General features: G+C 39.0%; 2 protein-coding genes across 5 annotated transcripts in view; both read left to right on the top strand.

Annotated features, from left to right (window-relative positions):
- The window catches only part of LOC116521205 (transmembrane protease serine 11C-like), a 39954-nt gene extending 30455 nt beyond the window's left edge, over positions 1 to 9499 (top strand). The window contains exons 3-6 of the mRNA XM_032235896.1: positions 136 to 304; positions 1696 to 1955; positions 6636 to 6778; positions 9232 to 9499. Coding sequence (XP_032091787.1) covers positions 136 to 304; positions 1696 to 1955; positions 6636 to 6778; positions 9232 to 9393 — 734 coding nt within the window. The 3' untranslated portion in view covers positions 9394 to 9499. The remainder of the gene's footprint in view (positions 1 to 135; positions 305 to 1695; positions 1956 to 6635; positions 6779 to 9231) is intronic.
- Positions 9500 to 16882: 7383 nt separating this feature from the next.
- Positions 16883 to 18853, top strand: part of UBA6 (ubiquitin like modifier activating enzyme 6) — a 116408-nt gene continuing 114437 nt past the window's right edge. The window contains exon 1 of one of the 4 annotated variants that reach the window (XM_032236978.1): positions 16883 to 17062. The gene's annotated coding sequence lies outside the window, so the exon portion shown is untranslated. The remainder of the gene's footprint in view (positions 17063 to 18853) is intronic. The other 3 variants (XM_032236973.1, XM_032236976.1, XM_032236975.1) reach the window with 3 other exon arrangements.

The raw sequence follows: 18853 nt of genomic DNA, 5'->3' as shown, positions 1-18853 counted from the left end.
TTGCTGTAAAGCTGACAATGATAGATATGAGTAAACTTTGATTTGTTTTTGTTGTTATAATTCTGATTAGTTTTATGATCAATGTATATCATACTTATTAAGCTGAAAAAACTTTTTTGTCCTTGGCTTTAACAGTCTGTGGGCTTCGAAATAACAGATCATTAGGATCATCAAGAATTACTGGAGGAGTATCATCTGTAGAATGGCCCTGGCAAGCCAGTCTCCAGAGAAACAAAATCCATCGTTGTGGTGCAACATTGATCAGCAACACATGGCTTCTGTCTGCAGCACATTGCTTCAGAGAGTAAGTTTTGAAATGAGAATAATTCTGATATATTTTAATTAATATGCTAAACAGCTTTGGTTAATGTCTAAAATTAAACAATTCAAAATACCTGTATTTTTTGGAATATAAGACGTTCCAGAGTATAAGATGCACATTAGTTTTTAGAGAGGAAAACAAGAAAAAAAATCTGCCTCTGCCAACCAGCATCCATAGTTATTAATCTGGCTAGAATCCTTGCAGCAAATAGCAAACAGCCTGGTCAGCTTCAGCATGTTATTGCAGCCTGATTCAGCATGAGCAGCTGATTGGCAGTTGGATCAGCCTCCTGTTCCAGGCTGCAGGTATCTCCACAACCCACCACTATCTCCATGTGTCACATTTTTGGCCTTAGGGCATCACATTTTTGGCTTCTGCATGTCGTGTTTTTGGCTACCGCATGTTCCGTTTTAGACTCGTTCCAGGCTGCCGGGATTGCCACCACATATCGCTGTCAATCGCCACCTCTGTGTGTTGTATTTTCAGGCAGTTCCAGGCGGTGGGGACCGGCAGTGGCGGCAATCCCCACCGCCTGGAACCTGGCTGAAAATGCAATGTGTTGAGGCGGCGATTGGCAGCAATGTGCTATGGCGTTCCCTGCAGCCTGGGATGGGTCTAAAATGGGGCGTGTAGAGGCCAAAAATGGCTGAAGAGTGGGGGACAGCAGGTGCGTGGGGCTTTGGCAACATTCGCTGTATAAGACGCACAGACATTTCCACCCACTTTTTGGGGAGGGGAGTGCATCTTATACTCCAAAAAATACAGTATATGACAATGGAGAAGGCTTGAAGAAGATGGCCTTCGCTAGAAACATATATTATGAGGCAAATGCAAAATTCTTAGAATTTTATTTGCCTTCTTGAGGGAATAACCATCTCCAGAGAAATGTCTTCACCTTTTCCCTTTCTGAAATATCTTTCCATAAACAACATTCTTTCTTCTTAGCATGTTGTCCTCTGAGTCTCTGCCTCAGAATACGGGGGGTAAAGAAAGTCTAAAGAAACCATAATAAGTCTTTGTTATTGCACACTGGATCTCTTATAAGCAGCCTTCTTGTGTTCCAGAAAATGTTGATTTAGGAATACATGGTTTGAGATTAAATGCTTATCATGACAGACATTGGGATCATGGGAAAGGAATAAGCAACAGTGGATACCAACCAGTTTTGGACTCTGAATGTTCATGACATGCAGCACATCTGTTTTAAAGTACTTCTGAATATTAGAATGTCTATTTGAATCTCTTGTATGAGAACAAATATAATGTACATCCATTCCTCTGGATTTATTATGCAAATATATTTTTCAGTAATATCTTTTTGGTAGAATTGTAGATAATTCACAGTGACATTTCTCTTTTTTGTTTGTTTTCAGAGCAAAAAGTCCACATAAATGGACAGTTAGCTTTGGAACCTATTTAAGACCTGCTCTAATGATACGGCTTGTCAAAACAATTATAATTCATGAAAAATATCGGAATACAGGCCATGAACATGATATTGCTGTTCTGCAGTTGACTAAAAGTGTAGACTTTACAAGGGCTATTCATCGAATTTGTCTCCCAGATTCAAATGAAAGGATTCCATATAATATTGATGCTGTGGTTACAGGATGGGGAGCACTTAGTAATGAGGGTAAGCATGCCAATTTAGAAGACTATTGTATTTTATACTAATCACGAATTATACATTTTAGATATAGAGAAAGAAAAAATTATTCTTTTTTGAATCAGGACAGATATTTGTCTATCATTTGCCAGCCTTATCTCTGGAGTATTCCATATATGTCCATATATCTATACTTATAATTTATTTCTTTTTTGTTTCAATAAAATGATATGCATATGGTTAAATTCTTAATATTCTTTTATTATTGAGACACCCTAGAGCAGTGATGACCTTTGTGCCATCGTGTGCCAAAAGCAGGGGGAGCACAGGGGGGTCGTGCATGGGCATGCCCACACTCATAATTCTATGCACGATGCCCCACGTTCATGTGCGTGAACCCCCCCCCTTCACATGTGCATGTGACCTCCTCCTTCCCTCCCACTTTTGGCATGTGATAGACCCATTTTTCACCCTCACCAGGTTCCAGAGGCTTTCTCGGAGCCTGGGGATGGTGAAAACGGCCTCATCCACCCCCAGGAGGATCTCTGGAGGCTCTTTGCTATCTCCCAGATTGTGATGGGGGTGATCTGAGCAGCCTGATCTTGGAAGTGGTGGCTGTGGCCGATGGGCTTGGCCCTGGGCTCTCACTCCGCCTACCCAGGAAACAGAGCCCAGGGAGGTACATAATGGCTGTTTTGGAGGCAACGGACCCAGAACCTTCCACTTGCACCTGCAGCAGCAGTGCCTGCCACTCCCTGCTGCCTTCTGTGGCAATGGAGGGAACCTCTCCTCTCGATGCAGCAGCCGTAGTCGCACGGTACTGGCCCAATGTGTCATAACCTCCCCATTGGACCAAGGGCAACTCACCTGCACCGGGAGGCCTCCCTGGGTCTCACTGGTGATGGGTGGTCAGTTACGGGCACTCCTCCAGCCCAGGCACATGCCTTTGAGGCTTTGGGGCTTCCAGAGCAGCCCATGTGGCTCTCGCTGTGCCTCAGCTGGTGGAGTGTCCACAACCACCCACCCATCACCAGGGGGAACGCCAGCACTGCCAGGAGTCTTCCAGCGCAGGTGAGCCACACTTGACTGGGCAGGGTGGTCACAAAGCTTCGGGCCCAGAGTGAGCCAGCATGGCTACCCCACTGAGAGGAGTTCTTGCCTCCGAAGGCAGTGGGAAGCAGTGGGCAGTGCTGCTGTGGGTGGACAGCGCTGGGCATCAAGGAGTGCTGTCCCTGCCCAGTTTGCAGCAGCACTGAGAAAGCCACAAGCCTAAAGGCACCCTCGCTCCAGTGTGCAAGCTGGGATCTCCTTGCTCCTTGGCTGGGACCCGCTGGATACTGACCACCACAATGGAGCCCCCCCCCCAGCTTGCTCTTTCAAAAGCCAGGCAGGGGATGAAGGCACTGCAGTCCTCCGCCGCACCATGATGGGAAAATGCTGCCCCTGCAACTTCCAGAGGAAAGCCTCCGGAGGGCAAAATATGGCTGAAAATGAAGGCCAAAGTCAACTGGCGTGTGTGGGAGCTGCCAGGGCAACGCCTTGTGTGCCCTAACAAATGGCTCCGTGTGCCACCTGTGGCATGCGTGCCATAGGTTTGCCATCATGGCCCTAGAATATTGGATATAAAGAAGAGAGAAAAAAGTGAATATTCTGTCAATAAACCTTTGACAGTTTAGGATATCAGTGTTATGAGTGTGCTGTCCCAACAGCATATAGCTAATGTAGGAATTAAGAACTGTCTCCTTTAAGAAACTACCTCATGGGAAATGTAACTACTTTATGAGAAATGTAGGCAGAACTGCCTTGTGGGGATGTAGTTCCATAACATGTGACCACATCTGTGTTCCCTGATTGGGCAGCGGGATACTCTACCCGGGAAAAGTGATTTATTACTGGTCACTCTCTGAATCGCCCTTTATCTACCAGAAAGCAGCCTTGCACCAGCAGCATGGGTTAGAGAAAATTAATGTCTTTTTACATCACATAATGGAACCAGATTAAAGAAGTCAGAAGAATCTTAACAATGACCTGTAAGTTTTGCTATTAAGAATGCCTGATAATAAATTTGATCTGAAAGAGATTCCTACGCGTGGAATTAACTGGCTGCCCGAGCGAGACCTCATTGCCTGGGACAGAACAATGAGTATTACGATTATTTGGCTTTTTTATTCAAAGATAAGTATAGCATTGGAAAGGAAGAGATCTTTGATAAAGTATACCACTATTTGCTTCTGATTTCATGTTTATATGTATAGTGTGGAGAGCCTAGTTCATAGGCATTTTCCCAAGTTAGTATTCATATTTAGTTACATGTGTATTTCATGGACATATGTGCAGGCAGTTTTAAGTATAATATTTTTGCAAATATGTTATCTTGTACCTGTTCCCCAAATAATTAATGTAGGTAAGAAAATTAGTTGCAGGGAGATAGAAAACAAATGAGACTAAGGAAGGTGAAAAATATTGTAAAAATTGAGAGAGAGAAAGCAAGTGATGACAGGAATTAACAGAGAAAGATTAATGCAGAAGAAACCATTACAAGGCAACAAGAATTAGATTGGCATCCAGAAAGAGTATTAAGTTGGCTGTCCAGACATTGATTTATTCTTACCTTTTCTATATCATTGTGCAAGAATGTAAACATTAATTAGCCATCTTAAACTTGCCAAGGTTTCACTTAATGAGGAGGGGATAGGAGGCTTTCCTTTCTTGAAATAGCATGAAACTGTTCCACCAGTTTTCAGCAATAATAGCTTAGAGTACAGCAAGATTTTGTGATTATGGGGATACATGCTACTGAACCTTTTATATTTGGAAATTTGGAGAAGCTGTTTAAATATAAAAATATGGAAGCAGGCAAACTCAAACCTTCACAAACCTACCCAAATCCATCTGTATATCAGCAATCAATATGGCTCCACATATTTGAAGATACAGATAGTCCTTGAGGTATGACCGGGCATTTAATAAACGCTAGACATTAAAACAGAAAAACATAAATATCCTGCAAAAACTACATCTAACCTCATTTCAAAGTTATAATGGCTGCAGTGACCATGTAATCCTTTGCCTTTATGACTAATCATAGAGACCCTGCAGTACTCCCCGCTTCTCTCCACCATCCTACCTTGTTGGGACTCTGCAACTCTTGGGCCTGTTCTCCACACACCCATCATCCATCACACTTAACCTTTTGAAGATTTCTGGACATCCATCCATGAACTGTAGCCACATCCATGAATTGCTGCCACTTCTGGAATTGCATAATGTGATCAGATGATAAATCAATCCATTTTGCTGACTTAACATGGTTTGTATAGCATTACAGAAGCTCTCTGCAGCTTTCAGGAACTTCTACAGCTGTGGGAAGACCTCAGACACCATGTGACAGGGACCCAAAAACAACTGCCATTTTGAAGGCTGGACAAAATGGCAATTGCTTCTGGAATTGCTCAGGCAGCTGTGCACTGAAGTGATCTATTACATCACTCTGGAAGACCTTGGAACTCTTCAAAAGATAAGTGAGGAGATGGTATTTGGCTTGGTGGGGTGAGAATCAAGCCTAAGGCTTGGAAAGACTCAGTAGGGAATGGGATCCAAAGGATAGGAGGTAGAGTATTGGGCATCTCAGTAGTGGGAAGGGCTTGGAAGGACCAAGAGCCTCCCCTCCCCTACATTCCTACCGAAGGCATCCCATGCTTTGCTTAATGTTTACCATTTAATAATTCATTGGAGAGAGCAGGGATGAGAGGGGTCATTCGATAAGACACTTAACAACTTTTGCAACATGCAACTGTAATGGTCAGGCTCCATTACAGTTGTATCTCGAGGACTACCTGTATATGTAATGCTTATGTTTCAATCACTCATTCAGCAATAATTTAAAGTTAGAATGGTGCTGGATAAAGGGGATTTATGACCAGTGCAGTTTTAACTCTTGCAGTGTTCCCATGACACATGCTCACATTCCAGACAGTCCAAGTCCAGCTTGTGATTGTGACATTGCAGTGAGTCATGATCATGTGATTGTGGTTAGTTACTACTCATCCAAAGGTGGGCTTCTACTAGTTCACCCTGCATCGAGCCCCTGTACGCACAAGCAAACTGATAGTAAAATAAATTTCAACCCTCCATTGTACTCATCCTTTCCTTTCTAATATCTTTTAAAGAGAAAATTCTGCTATCTTCTCCTAATCTTTATTCAGTACATATATTTTTCTAACAAAAAATCCTATTTAGCGCTTAGAATAATAATTTATTTAATACTGTCACTGTTAACAGGAAATTATAGATATTCTTTGATTGGGTAACATGCTTAACCATAGAAAATTAGATTCAGATTAAAAAATTGAGTGTGACAACAGTAAGGAGATAGTATGAAAATATGTATTAATATGTTGGTGGGCTTGGGCCTCTGATGGGGCATATAAAGCTGGAGGTGGTTAGTTGAGTGAGAGACAAAAGTCCCCATACCATCCATAATCTTAGTTTTGAACTTTTATTTGATATTGTACTTTGTTATTAATTTTAATGCTTTTATAGTTATGCTTTTTTTATACCACTGTAAATCACCCAGAGTCACTGGTAATACATGAATTATATAAATTTAACAAACAAGCAAATACTGTATGTGCCAAATAGGTTGTTTTATGCCTTTCCTGTGCTAGTGCAAATAATCTGGGAGAATAACTTGATATTTCTATTCAGGTGAAACCCCTAATGTCCTCCAGGAAGCAACAGTAAAGCTCATAGACACCAAAGTTTGTAATAGAAGGGAAGTGTACAATGGGGCAATAAAACCTGGAATGATATGTGCTGGATATCTTGAAGGAGGAATTGATTCCTGTCAGGTATGTTTACATCTTATCTCAACCAGTGGGCTAAAAATGATCCAGTGTTATTCAATTTATTAATCCAAGTACTCCAATTTTGTACAATACTAATTATCTTGAATCTGTCAAAATTAGTCTTATCTTCTAGTCTTTACAAAAAAAACTCTGAACCACAGTGCGCATATTCTCCCCCCCTCTCTCTACATACAAAAACACACACAGAGAGAGAGAGAGAGAGAGAGAGAGAGAGAGAGAGAGAGAGAGAGAGAGAGAGAGAGAGAGAGAGAGAGAGAGAGAGAGAGAGAGAGAGAGAGATGTTTGCCCATCGGACCTTGACATCTAACAGGTTGTGGGCTGTCTACAATGTGTATAGATATATCTCAATACATCACATTTGTATTGAGCAATATTTAATGAGATTTGAGATTTAGAGACTGTCCAACTCAAGAATGGATCTGGGCAACTTACACTTAAAAAACAGAAAACAATAAAAAGAAATTCCTGTGTTAGAGATAAACATTGTACCTCCAGGCCTGGGAAAAGAGCTACATTTGTAATGAGATCTGGAACATTATCAAGATGGAAGCCTGTGAATCTCTGGGGTGATACATTCCAGACAACAGGTGCTATGATAAAGAAATAATACTTTGGCCCCAATACATGACATTATTTGATCAAGGGAACCTGAAGCACATTGATCCCGTACTTGTGGATCAGTAGTGTCATATGGCAATACTCAGGCTGGAATGCACAACTTGGCCCCGCCAACTCACTGCAGCCAACTTGCAATAACCAACTTGTTGTGGCCAACTTGTCACGGCCAACTTGCCATGGGCAAGTCATGACCAGCTCACCACAGGACAACTCACTATGAAACAATTCAACAATTGAATTTTAAGTATTTAAAATAATTTTAAAAATTGTTTTAATTTTTGTCATTTATATTTCATTTTGTCTCTTTTTTACATTCATTCTTTAAAGTTTCTATTCCACCATTTTTTCAATATTAGTGTAATTCTTTTCCTGGGGCGAATTGACTATGGTCAGTCACCTGCACCAAGTTGGCTGCACTGTGTTGTCCTAGGACCTAGACCCTACTCAGATATGCCCAACATTGCCTACACTGCTGTATTTAGGACTAGCTGTAGCTTTCAAACAGTATTAAGGGACAATCGCATATAAAACATATTGCAGTAGTCCAACTGTAAGTGGACTAAGACAAGTACAACCTGCATGGTAAAGGATTCTTTCAAAATGGAAAATATATCCTATCATTAACCATTCTTCAACATTTTGTGTGGTTGGAACAAACAATGCAGTGAATGACTCTTTCTTTATTTCTATATAAAGATCTCATCCAAAAATTTATCATGCTTGAAAGTATGTCAGGCCCTTGAATTCAACCTCTACATCCTCACAGCATTCAATGTTGGGATATTGATAGGTAGTCCTCATTTAGTAATATTAATTGGGACTGAAAACTCCTTGTTATGTGATATGGTTGTAAGTAAAAAAATCATATGACTGCATCTCTTAGTGATGGCAGTCCCAATAATCCCAGTTACTGCTATTAACTTACAAACAAGCATTTACAAACTTCTCCATTACCAGGATTTGGTCAAATTATGCCCTTGAAGTTAACTGCCCATAGTTTAAGAACTACTGGTCTAAGCAAAGCCCACCACAAATTTTGCAGCTCTAGCTTAGCCAGAGCTGCAAATGCTGCAAAAATGGTGCCCACAGATGTCTGCCCAACATGTGACAGAACATTTCGTGCCTGTATGGGCCTTACCAGCTACCTGCGGACACATTGTGCACAGTCCACAACCTGTTAAATATCAAGGTCCTCTTCAAACACAATGGACGAACATCACCACAAATTTTAAGAGGTTTCCATCTTTGCAATCAGATCTAAGGCTTCCAACAGAATTGCCAATTAGAAAAACTCCCACATAATTTGAGGAAGAATAATTCCTCTAAAGGCTATTGAGAGCCATATTCAAATGTAGTTGTTGTTATTGCAGCTGTTATAATCAGCATTCAAGGAGGAGTACACAAATTTAACTATTTTAGACAATCATGACACCTTGTCATATTGGATTTTTGGATTGGATTGTTGTTAATGACAGTTCCAAAGATTATTTAGGGATATCTAGCTTTGGAAATTATATGTGCTGCTTGTCCTCTTTTGTATACAGTTCACAATACAAATAATAGTTTTTAGGTATGCAGTATCTCCTTTGGCTCAAACAAAATTCATGGTTCTTTCTCAGGATTGATTGAAAAATCATCAGATAATTATGGCTATAACTTTTTTGCTTTTGTAAAATGCATAAAATTGGGATAAAAAAGCAAGTTGAAAAACACAAAATTAGTTTTAATGTCACATTAACATTTAATAAACATAAATTCTGGCTATTTAAATAGTTATTCTTTTTGATTTAAATTAAAAATAATTTTCCCTCCACTAGGGTGACTCCGGGGGTCCACTGATGGCAATTGATTCAAGACAAATGTGGTATCTTGTTGGCATTGTGAGTTGGGGGGATGAATGTGGAAAACCAAATAAGCCTGGTGTCTACACACGAGTAATTTACTATCGAGACTGGATTACTAAATATACTGGGCTTTGATATAATAAATATAAAAAGCATCACATGTTTGAAGCTGTATAGATGACATCTAGGTGGTACAAAGGACTATGATTTTATATAAGAGTATTTGTGTTATTTCATAAGTCATTAATAAAACTAGCATGTTTTAAAAACTAAAAAATAATTTATTTGGACTGTTAAACCAAAGCACCTATTATAAAATGTGCATTCCCAGCAAAAAGATTGTAAATTTGCTTCCACATAGACTGAATAATTTCGTTTACTTTCCAACTGTTCTGTTTTCCTTTGCCTTCAGAGACATTAGTGAAAGAGAGTCTAAGTCTTTAAAAGATTGGGCATTATTCTTAACTATTAAGCAGCTAGATGTCAGCAACAGTCCTTGGTAAGTTTGAAGTGGGCTGTGCAAAGCATTCATTTTTAGACAGATGCATATTAAGATTTCTGGGCCTATCTCACAGAAAGTGAGAAATAGAAATATCTCATTGCTAGGCATACCTAAGAGCTGAGGTGGTATTCTGCTGGTTTGTTAATTTTTTTGTGCAGTTCAGAGAACTGGCGAATTCCACCACTGGTTGGCCCCACCCCTCCCCGCTCCTCCCAGTCACTCCTTATCTCACCTGTGGCATAACTGCTGTTACTCTCTGTTTCCCTCGCTCGCTCGCTTGCCTTGACCATGTGGTCCCCACACACAGCCTACCTTTCTCCCTCAGGTATCTGCCTTCCCTGATCTCCAGTCCTTGCTCAGCTTTCTCCTCCATGCCCTGGCCTACCTTTCTGCTGCCTGAACTGCCTGCCTACGCCTTCCCCAATCTTCCCAGGTCCCTCCTCCCCAGTGTGCTACTATTCTGCTCCATTTCTGACACTCGTGCCTTCCCTGATCTCTGCAGGTTCCTCCCCAACATGCCCTACCTTTCTGCTCCATTTCTGTCATCTACCCGCACCTTACCAGATCTCTATAGATCCCCCCCCAGCGCGCCCTACCTTTCTGCCACCTATGCCTTCCCAGATCTCCATAGATTTCCCCCAGCATGTCCTATCTTTCTGCTGCCTGAACTGCCTGCCTGTGCCTTACCCGATCACAGCTCCCACCCCCCACAATTGAGGGCTACCTTTCAATAAAGCCATCCTATGGAATCATTACTTGTTTTTCAGAATATGTCCTACTTGGCTTAAGTTCAAGCTGAACCCAATATTGAACCTAATTCATATATTCTACCTATGTATTTCATTGGATGACTTCTTAGATTATTTTGGACTATATCTTTTTGTTGGACCCTAATCCCCCTTAGTCTTAAAAATTTACCATACTAATGAAGTCCTTTTAGTTGCAAAGCATAATCTGAAAATATGTTTTATTATTGACAAAGCTTCAACAATCTCTTGCAAACCAGTTGTTATACTTTTCTTAAAAGTTGAGGACTCGGTTATCTCACCAACAATTTTCGTTGAGCTAGTTGAATTGGAAAAACAAGATGCAGAGATAACATGTTTTTTAGTTATGGAAAGTTTAAATAATGTTGGGCTTAAGAAGAATTACCTAGAAAAATTTTTAATAGGATTTTGCTCTGATGGTGCCAGCGTTATGCTTGGGAGAAAATCTGGAGTGAGCACTAGGATAGCAAGAGTTTCCAAACATAATAATGTGGCATTGCTTAAACCATCACCTCCAACTTGTTTTAGATGATTTGATAAAGGAAATAAAGCAAGCAAATCATTCTAAAATATTTATTGATAAGATATATACTATTTTCATCCATCCAATAAGAAAAATATACTATTTTTTATAAATCCAGTAAGAATTTACTAAAATATCCAAACAATTTGGAATTGAAATTAAGATTGGTAGGTAGTTTTAAGACCAAGATGGGCTGCCTATAGTTTAAGGTCAACCCTAGCTGTGTGGCATGCTTATCCAGCGCTACATCAATATTTTCATTCAAATGTCCATCTTGAAAATATATATTTTATGATTGATTTGACATTCTAAATGAAATTTCTCTTCTTTCAAATGCATTGCAAGCAAGAAAAGTAGATATAATAAAGGCTGAGAACTTGTGATAAGATCTATTAAAGCATTTGAAATGCTTAGAAAAAAGGTATATATGAAAAAAAGTTGATGAATTATTTCAGAAACTTTCAAAAATATAAAATTTGTAGAAAATCTCCATTTGTTGGGCTTCCTTGGGAAAGACTTTTAGAAAACATCATAACTAATTTGAATAAAAGACTAAACGGATTATGATCAATTAAAAACAGATTGTAGCCAATTTCAAGACTGGAATAAATTACAATTTCTCTACATTTTGGGGGGGATGGGGAGCCAGATTCCTGGAATATCGAAGAAGTAGTAGTTCCATGGAAAGCAGCTGAAGAACAATTGCTCCTATTTAGTGACATTTTAAATTACCAAGTTGATATTAATGATTATTGATATTTTGTAGAAAATGTTTTTAAAAATTTCCAGACAGTATTCAAAAAGCTAAAAATATTAGCAGCACAATCGCTGTAAGTTCAGCAGAAGCAGAAAGGGTTTTTTCGAAAATGAAAAACCCCTTTCAGAGAAGAGAAATTGCCTGTTTCCAATATAACAAAACTAATGACTATTAGTCTAATTAGCCTACCTCTAAAAGAATGGGACTCTATTCCTACAGTCAAAAAATGGTTAAGAGTAAATCACACAGCCAATGAAGATCAAGTAAAACTGAAGAAAAGTACAAGTGAGGATGCCAAACAAACAGCAATTTGGAAATACCTTAACTAACAGTTTTATTGTTTTTTGTCAAGTATTTAATAGTTTTTCATTAATATTGTATAACTCTTTCTTGTAACAAAATCTAGTTTGTGTACTTCCTTTATTGTTCTTATTTAAGTATTAAATGCATGAAATAATAAACTACCTTTTGGTATATCTTTTTTATATTTAAAACAGTCATTAGGGCAAAAAAATGATGTTGAGTTGGCCATGCCCATCCAGTCACATGAGCACCTAGCCACGCTCACCCAACCAGTCATTAGGACAGACAACCAGTTGTTATTTAAATCCACCACTGCCTAATAGGTCATTATTCAAATATAAAATAGAATTGCTTTCCACTAAGAAATATGTAAATATTGCTGTAGCTTTTCTTCCCGGGACCCCTCATTATTCTATTATATCAGAAATATAATGCATTTATTAGTCTTTCCATCTATGGGAATAGCAAATGTTAATTTTGATGGTGATGGTAGTGGTGGTGCCATGGTAGTGTCCAAAACTCCTGAATTGTTTTCTGACATTCTCCAGCAAAATATTCTGGGAAGAGAAAATAGAGAAATTTCTTTATGAAAACATGCATAGCAGTCAAACAGCACTATGCCTATTTAGTAAATTTGTAGAACTGTCCTTTTCAAAGCTCCCCCTTATGAATATACTATATTTTTATTATAACAATTTATTGAAAATTCTGTCATCTATGTTTTCTACCATCAAATCTTCAAAAATAAAAGCCAAGCAGGGATGTTGGCTGACTTCTAAAATCAAGCAGAGTTGGGCCTGATTAGTATTTAGATGATAGACCACTTTCCAGAATGGCAGGACAGACTGGAAGTTGAAAAAAAAATCTGGAAGAAGAGAGTAGCAGTAACTTCTGCATTGCTGCCAAGAATGTTACATCAATGGAATTGAATTTGACATGAGAAGTTATTATGAAAATATTTGTTAGGTAAGCTCCCCGTTGGGAGAGCGAGTGCATTCAGAGAAGCGTTGTGAGAGTTGTGTTGGAGAACACACAAACCAGCATACAGAGACACTGCAGTTTAAATAGGCTTTTACTTTCATGGAAATAGAGGTATCAGAGTCCATCAAACAATCCAAGTCATACACGGATAAGATAGTCAGTCATCAATGTCTTTCAGTTAAGGGATAATCCAAATAACATAGTCCATAATCATACAAACAGTCTGGTACTCAAAGTTTGTTAGCAGTTGCAAAACATACAATAGCTCATGGCACTTTCTAACAGCCAGCTTCCAAAACACTCAGATCAGATCACTCAGCATCTAACAAACAGAGAGCTAACAGTCACTCTCGCTCCCTCTTATGGCTGATTGAGGAAACAGCAATCAATCACATTTTACAGTATGATTTAAAGAAACAGGTATAGCATTGTTACATGATTTATATATTGCCAACCCAACCGTTAGATTATATTCCTAACAATATTAATCTTTCTGAAGGATGATGAAAGGATTTGTTACTGCATAATAAATGTTTGTACCCTCATTCACTTTTCTACCCAATTTTTCTACTCCCAACAATTCAAATTCTTTTTATATATGTATTGATTTATAAAAGGAAGGTGTTGTTTTGGCCTGTTTGAAGGCGCCTGTTTTTAAAAAAAATTGAAATCAGAATAGAGCTGGAAGGGACTTTGAATGTCTTCTAGTCCAACCCGCTACTCAAGCAGGAGACCCTATGGAGATTCTCAATCATCCAGGTCATGGTTATCCCACAGGTGCTTTTCCAAGACAACTAGACCTGATTTGAAAAAAAAATTTTTTTGCTTCTCATCCAAGAAGCTTCTTTGTTCAAACAGACTGGAGGAGAATGGAAGGATTCATTTTCTTTGCAGTCACTAGTTGTTAGCAGTCCAGTTATCTTCTGGAAAAGCACCTTTGGGATATATCAATGAAAATTCATTTTCTGCATTGATGCTCAGATTTCCTTCCCAAAACTAAAAGTGCAGTCATTGACGAACATGATGAAAGATTTCATTACCACAATGGAAAATTGATATCAGGACAACTAGAATCCATCAATACTGGTTGACTATTGTTGGACACTTCAGCAAGATGCATCAGACACTGAATTATTTTGTTGGACAATGCAGCGATGCAGGGCCCCCTGAAAATCAGTAACAAAACACTTTCAGCCCTGTTAAACTCATGCAGCATATTGGAAACCTTATGTGATTAAATTAATTTCATATTTTTCAAGAATCCTGCATAATACAGTCACTCTGAAATTATATTTGTGTTCAGTTTGAAGAATTCTCATAGTCACAATTTTTCAGGAAACAAAACTGTTCAAAAACTTTATTGTCCAAAGTTACCAATGTATTTTACAGCACAATTTTTATACCTCCCTCACATCCTTGCTTATATCCTTGCACCCTGTTGCACCTATGCAATCTCCCTGTGGGTGTGTGGTGCAAATTGGGGAGGATGCAGAGTGGATGGTACTGTACAAGTATAAGAAGGCTAGGTAGGTTTTGCAGGTGGAAAAGACTTACTCCAAGCAACTTGTGATCTTCCCTGCCAACCTTCCTATTGCTGCCTCTACCTGCTGGCTTCCCACAAGCAAAGACTTTGTATGTTTGGAAACTGGCAGGAAATAAGGGCTTAGTTAGTGTGGGAAGCTGTCAGAGAATGTGGAAATTGACAGTCACATGACCATGACTGACAATGGTGATGCTCTAATTTTGTCAAATGTCATAATGGATAATGGATCCTGGGGGATTCCTGGCATTCTGAAGGTTAGCCAATTTGAGTTATTTTGATTCTGAAACTGTTGTTTTACAATACTCCATTTCATCCAATTGAGGGTTACAAAAGGAATTGTATGACACAAAATGGAAGACACAATAGTTAGTAATATATAGATTGCTTATTTTATCAAGTTTACCTGGAAAGGATTTTGTAATGCTATATATAAATGTAATTTATATAACCTATCAATCTAAGTAGTGTTCTTCATATAGTGTAGTGAAAATGTGTTACTGTAGTGTCTCTTATTTAATATGTGATATGTATAAGTATAATCTTTATTGTCATTGTTCTTAAATACAACAAAATTGATTATGTATGTACTATTATTATTGTTGGGGGAAAAATCAGGTCGACTTCCAAGCCAGGAGAAAGACTCTGAAATAAAATGGAGGCAGGAAAGAAGGTATCTGTTTATTTGGTAACCAGAACTTCAGTGACAGCATGTTTCTGGGGTGGCTGACAAAATGGAGTTGAGAGTAGGCAGACTTTTATACATTCTTTGGGCTTTATGATTGAGATGTCTGTTCTATGGAAGAATATGTCCTTTAGTGTTTTAATGGCTGTTGACAGTTTCCTATAGGGTCATATGGGGTCATAGCTGGCTCTATAGGCAAAAGAGGAAATGCAAACTCCAGGTTTTTTATTTACCTGAGCTAATCTTGTCAAGTTCAGCTCCTTACCTATTCTATTGTTTATTTGGAGTTTCTGGCTGCTCCTTGCTTATGAATAGAGGCCAGTTTCTGAATGGATAAAAAAATCCATTCCTAAAGACTAGCCTCTTCAGGTTTCAACTTGAGACTGTTTTCCTGTACCAGGAATACTGAGGCTGATTTTTGTCTTTAAGAAGGTGTCTCTCCTCTCCTCCTTCAGGGGAAATATTCTATTCCGCCTCTTTTTAATATTAAGAATAAAGAATATTTTATTATGGGGAGGGGGGGCTTTCCTATATTATTAAATTGTATCTAATACAAAAGTAATATTTCTAATACAATTAAATTATGTTTAAAATTTATTTAATACCTTTTAAATGATGTATAAATAATAGTATGCTCATTGTAATTTGGTTTATTGTAGTAAAGTGTTTTAGTGATTTGTCAGTGCAAAACAGCTTGTATTATTACATAATGAACTGTTTAAAATCTCATAAAATATCAGTAACCGAATATCTAATTGTGTAGAGGCTCCTACAAATCAAATTACAAAATATAAGAGTGCAGTTAAAGTGGTATAGGTGCTAAATATACAAGGCTATAAAAGTGTGGAAAGATTTGCTTGGATTCTTTTAAGTGCTATTATCTAGAACACAGGGTAGTTTTCAGGACTCAGATCCCCATTCTGCAGAACAAATTATGCTCATCCATGTCAAGCTTTATATGAGCAACAGTGAGCCAGATGTTATTCATTGCTACAGCATAAAAGCACAAAACCTACCAGGCCAGGAAAAATGGTTAAGATTTTTTTTTTTTGGGGGGGGGGGGAGAGCTTTTGTATGACTAGCTCTTTATTTACTGCTAACGGGGTTTATCCCCATATTATTAAGCATTACCAACGGAACCCAATACATCTTAGGGAAGAGTCTTAAGGGCAGCTTAATAAAGAATCATAGAATCATATTCAAGTATAATTTAGATAGATTTTGAATCTACATTCAGAGCATTTTTCCAAATTTCGCAGAGGAAAAAATTCGAACGACTATCGGAACAGTTGCTGAACGTTCCAGTGCAACTGGAACGCTTCAGTATTATGAATGTTTCTAAAAAGGAATAGGTTGGGATTGCTATAACACTGTCACTTTTCTCTAGTCTAGAGACCGAATATAAATGACTGAAAAGCTATCCTGTCACCTGATAGGTGGCCGCGAGGGTGTGCGACGTTGACGCACCCTGGCTACCAGGGGCGCCCGCTAGAGGCGGGAAGAGACTTCCCGCTCTGAGCAGGATTGGCCGGCGCTATGTGACGGGCTCGGCCACCTCCATCCGGGGCAGAGGAGGGCCGCTATCTTTCCCCGCCTCCGCCTATGCCGGCTCCGTAAGGCTAATTCCTGTTTTCCTCCCCACTCTTTGAGCTGTCTGCCAGTTTGCCTGCGTGCTCGCCATTCTTTCGAAGCAACCACGGTGAAGAGGAAGAGGCAGTTGGAAGCCGAGGCGGGCGGCCACAACGGGTGAGGATATGAGAGGCGGAAGAAGCTGTCGGCCGCTTTTGCGTCGCGGTCTCGGGTGAGGCAGTTCAGAGAGGCCCGGCAGCCAGACGGCTCCCGGGGCCTTAGATTGACGGCTGCTGGCTTCAGAAGCTCGCATCTCGCCTTCCTCGTGTCTCCCACGGGATGAAGGGTGCAGGCTGCCTTCGTGCGTGCGCGAGACCCACTGGGGAATCCCGCTGGAGACACCGAGTGGGACGCAGGACTTGAGGCCTTGGGTGGCCTTTGCCCCTCCCTTCTTCCCTCCCTCCCTCCTCCGAAGGGAAGAAAAAGGAAAAGAAACGCCTCAGTACTAGGTATCGTCCATAACGATGCACAGGCAGGGAAATACTCCAGCGAGATAGGTAATATTGGACAGTAATCGGCGTAGCGTGTATGGATTAACGCGTGCGCCGCAGCGCTGACCTTAACTGTCATTCCCTCCCAGCTCTGACCCCACGTGCACTCCAGATTTTCGCTCGTTCAGATTGAAACAATGCACGTGGCTATGAAAGGAAAATCCATATTACAGAGTGATGCCATTCTTCCAATGGAAAGACGTCGCTCGATTATGCATGTTCAGATCAATTCTGTGAAGATTTATGAGTCTATTTTATTTATTTTTCTGTATTCCCGAAGATTATCACTGTCATACTCAGTACTTTGAACTTTCTAGTTATCTAACTTAATAATTTATTATTGTAATATTGGATCTAGGTACCATCAAGTCCCAGCAAATTATTTGAAACATGAAAGACAAGATAGAAAAAAGAAGAAACATAAGGAAGGATAGAGGTGGCCAGATAACAAAGGGTAGGGGGAACAAAAGAAAACAATGTAGGTTAAAAGGAGATTCCAGTCACCTCACCTTTAAAAGTCTTTAAATTAAACAAAGTTTCTCAATAGAAGATTTTAGCAACATAGGGTGAGAGTAGGATTTATCTAAAAAGCATTAAGATAATAACATTTATAGCAAATTATTTGTCTATTTGCTTTTGGCTTCCGGATGGGGTGGTTGAAGCAGTGTAGTATTAAATGGAGTAATTAAACTGCAATACTGGTTAAAGAGAGTTAACAAAAATACGTAATGCAATTAAAGCAGGTTAATAGATACAGAATTCTCTATTTAAATCTATATAAATAATATTAATTTGTGATGTTGTTTTTAGGGATTGCTGATAATTAAAGATCTAAAACCCATTTTTCAGTCCCTCTATTTTTTATTAAAAGATTGAATAATATTTCAGTCTTAAGAAGAGTTATCAGCAAATAATGGAGGAATATCCTTTGTCCATTTGCTTCTTTATGCAGTATGGTTTATATTCCTGAACAAATATTATATTATTTATTACTAGAACATTAATTAAAAAGAGACTCAATATCCACAATATAAATTTTAGGTTAGATTGTTAGAAAATCAGTCAGATGTAATTTGTGGACATCAGAGACTCACAAGTCTGTTGTTTGTGCCACAGAATTTGAATCAAATAAGAGGTATCAGTATGTCCCTTGCCAGGTTGAGGCTTTGAAGGAAGAAAATAAATCTCTGATGTGCTGTTGCTGTCTGCAGTCATAGTACTATGATAAGGTACTACTCTTCCCTGATTTAGAAAGTATAAAACAGAAGTTGATGAAATGGAAATTAGGACCATATAAAATAACCATATTCACATTTATTTATGGATATAATTAAACTATTTTTCCTAAGATGATTTATTTCCTTTGTTGTCATGGCCTCCCATTTGCTCCTCAAATTTATAATCTGTTTATTTAACA

Source organism: Thamnophis elegans, chromosome Z (assembly GCF_009769535.1).
Source record: "Thamnophis elegans isolate rThaEle1 chromosome Z, rThaEle1.pri, whole genome shotgun sequence".
Lineage (NCBI taxonomy): Eukaryota > Metazoa > Chordata > Lepidosauria > Squamata > Colubridae > Thamnophis > Thamnophis elegans.
The sequence above is the reverse complement of the archived record's forward strand: the minus strand, read 5'-3'. Positions and strand labels throughout refer to the sequence as shown.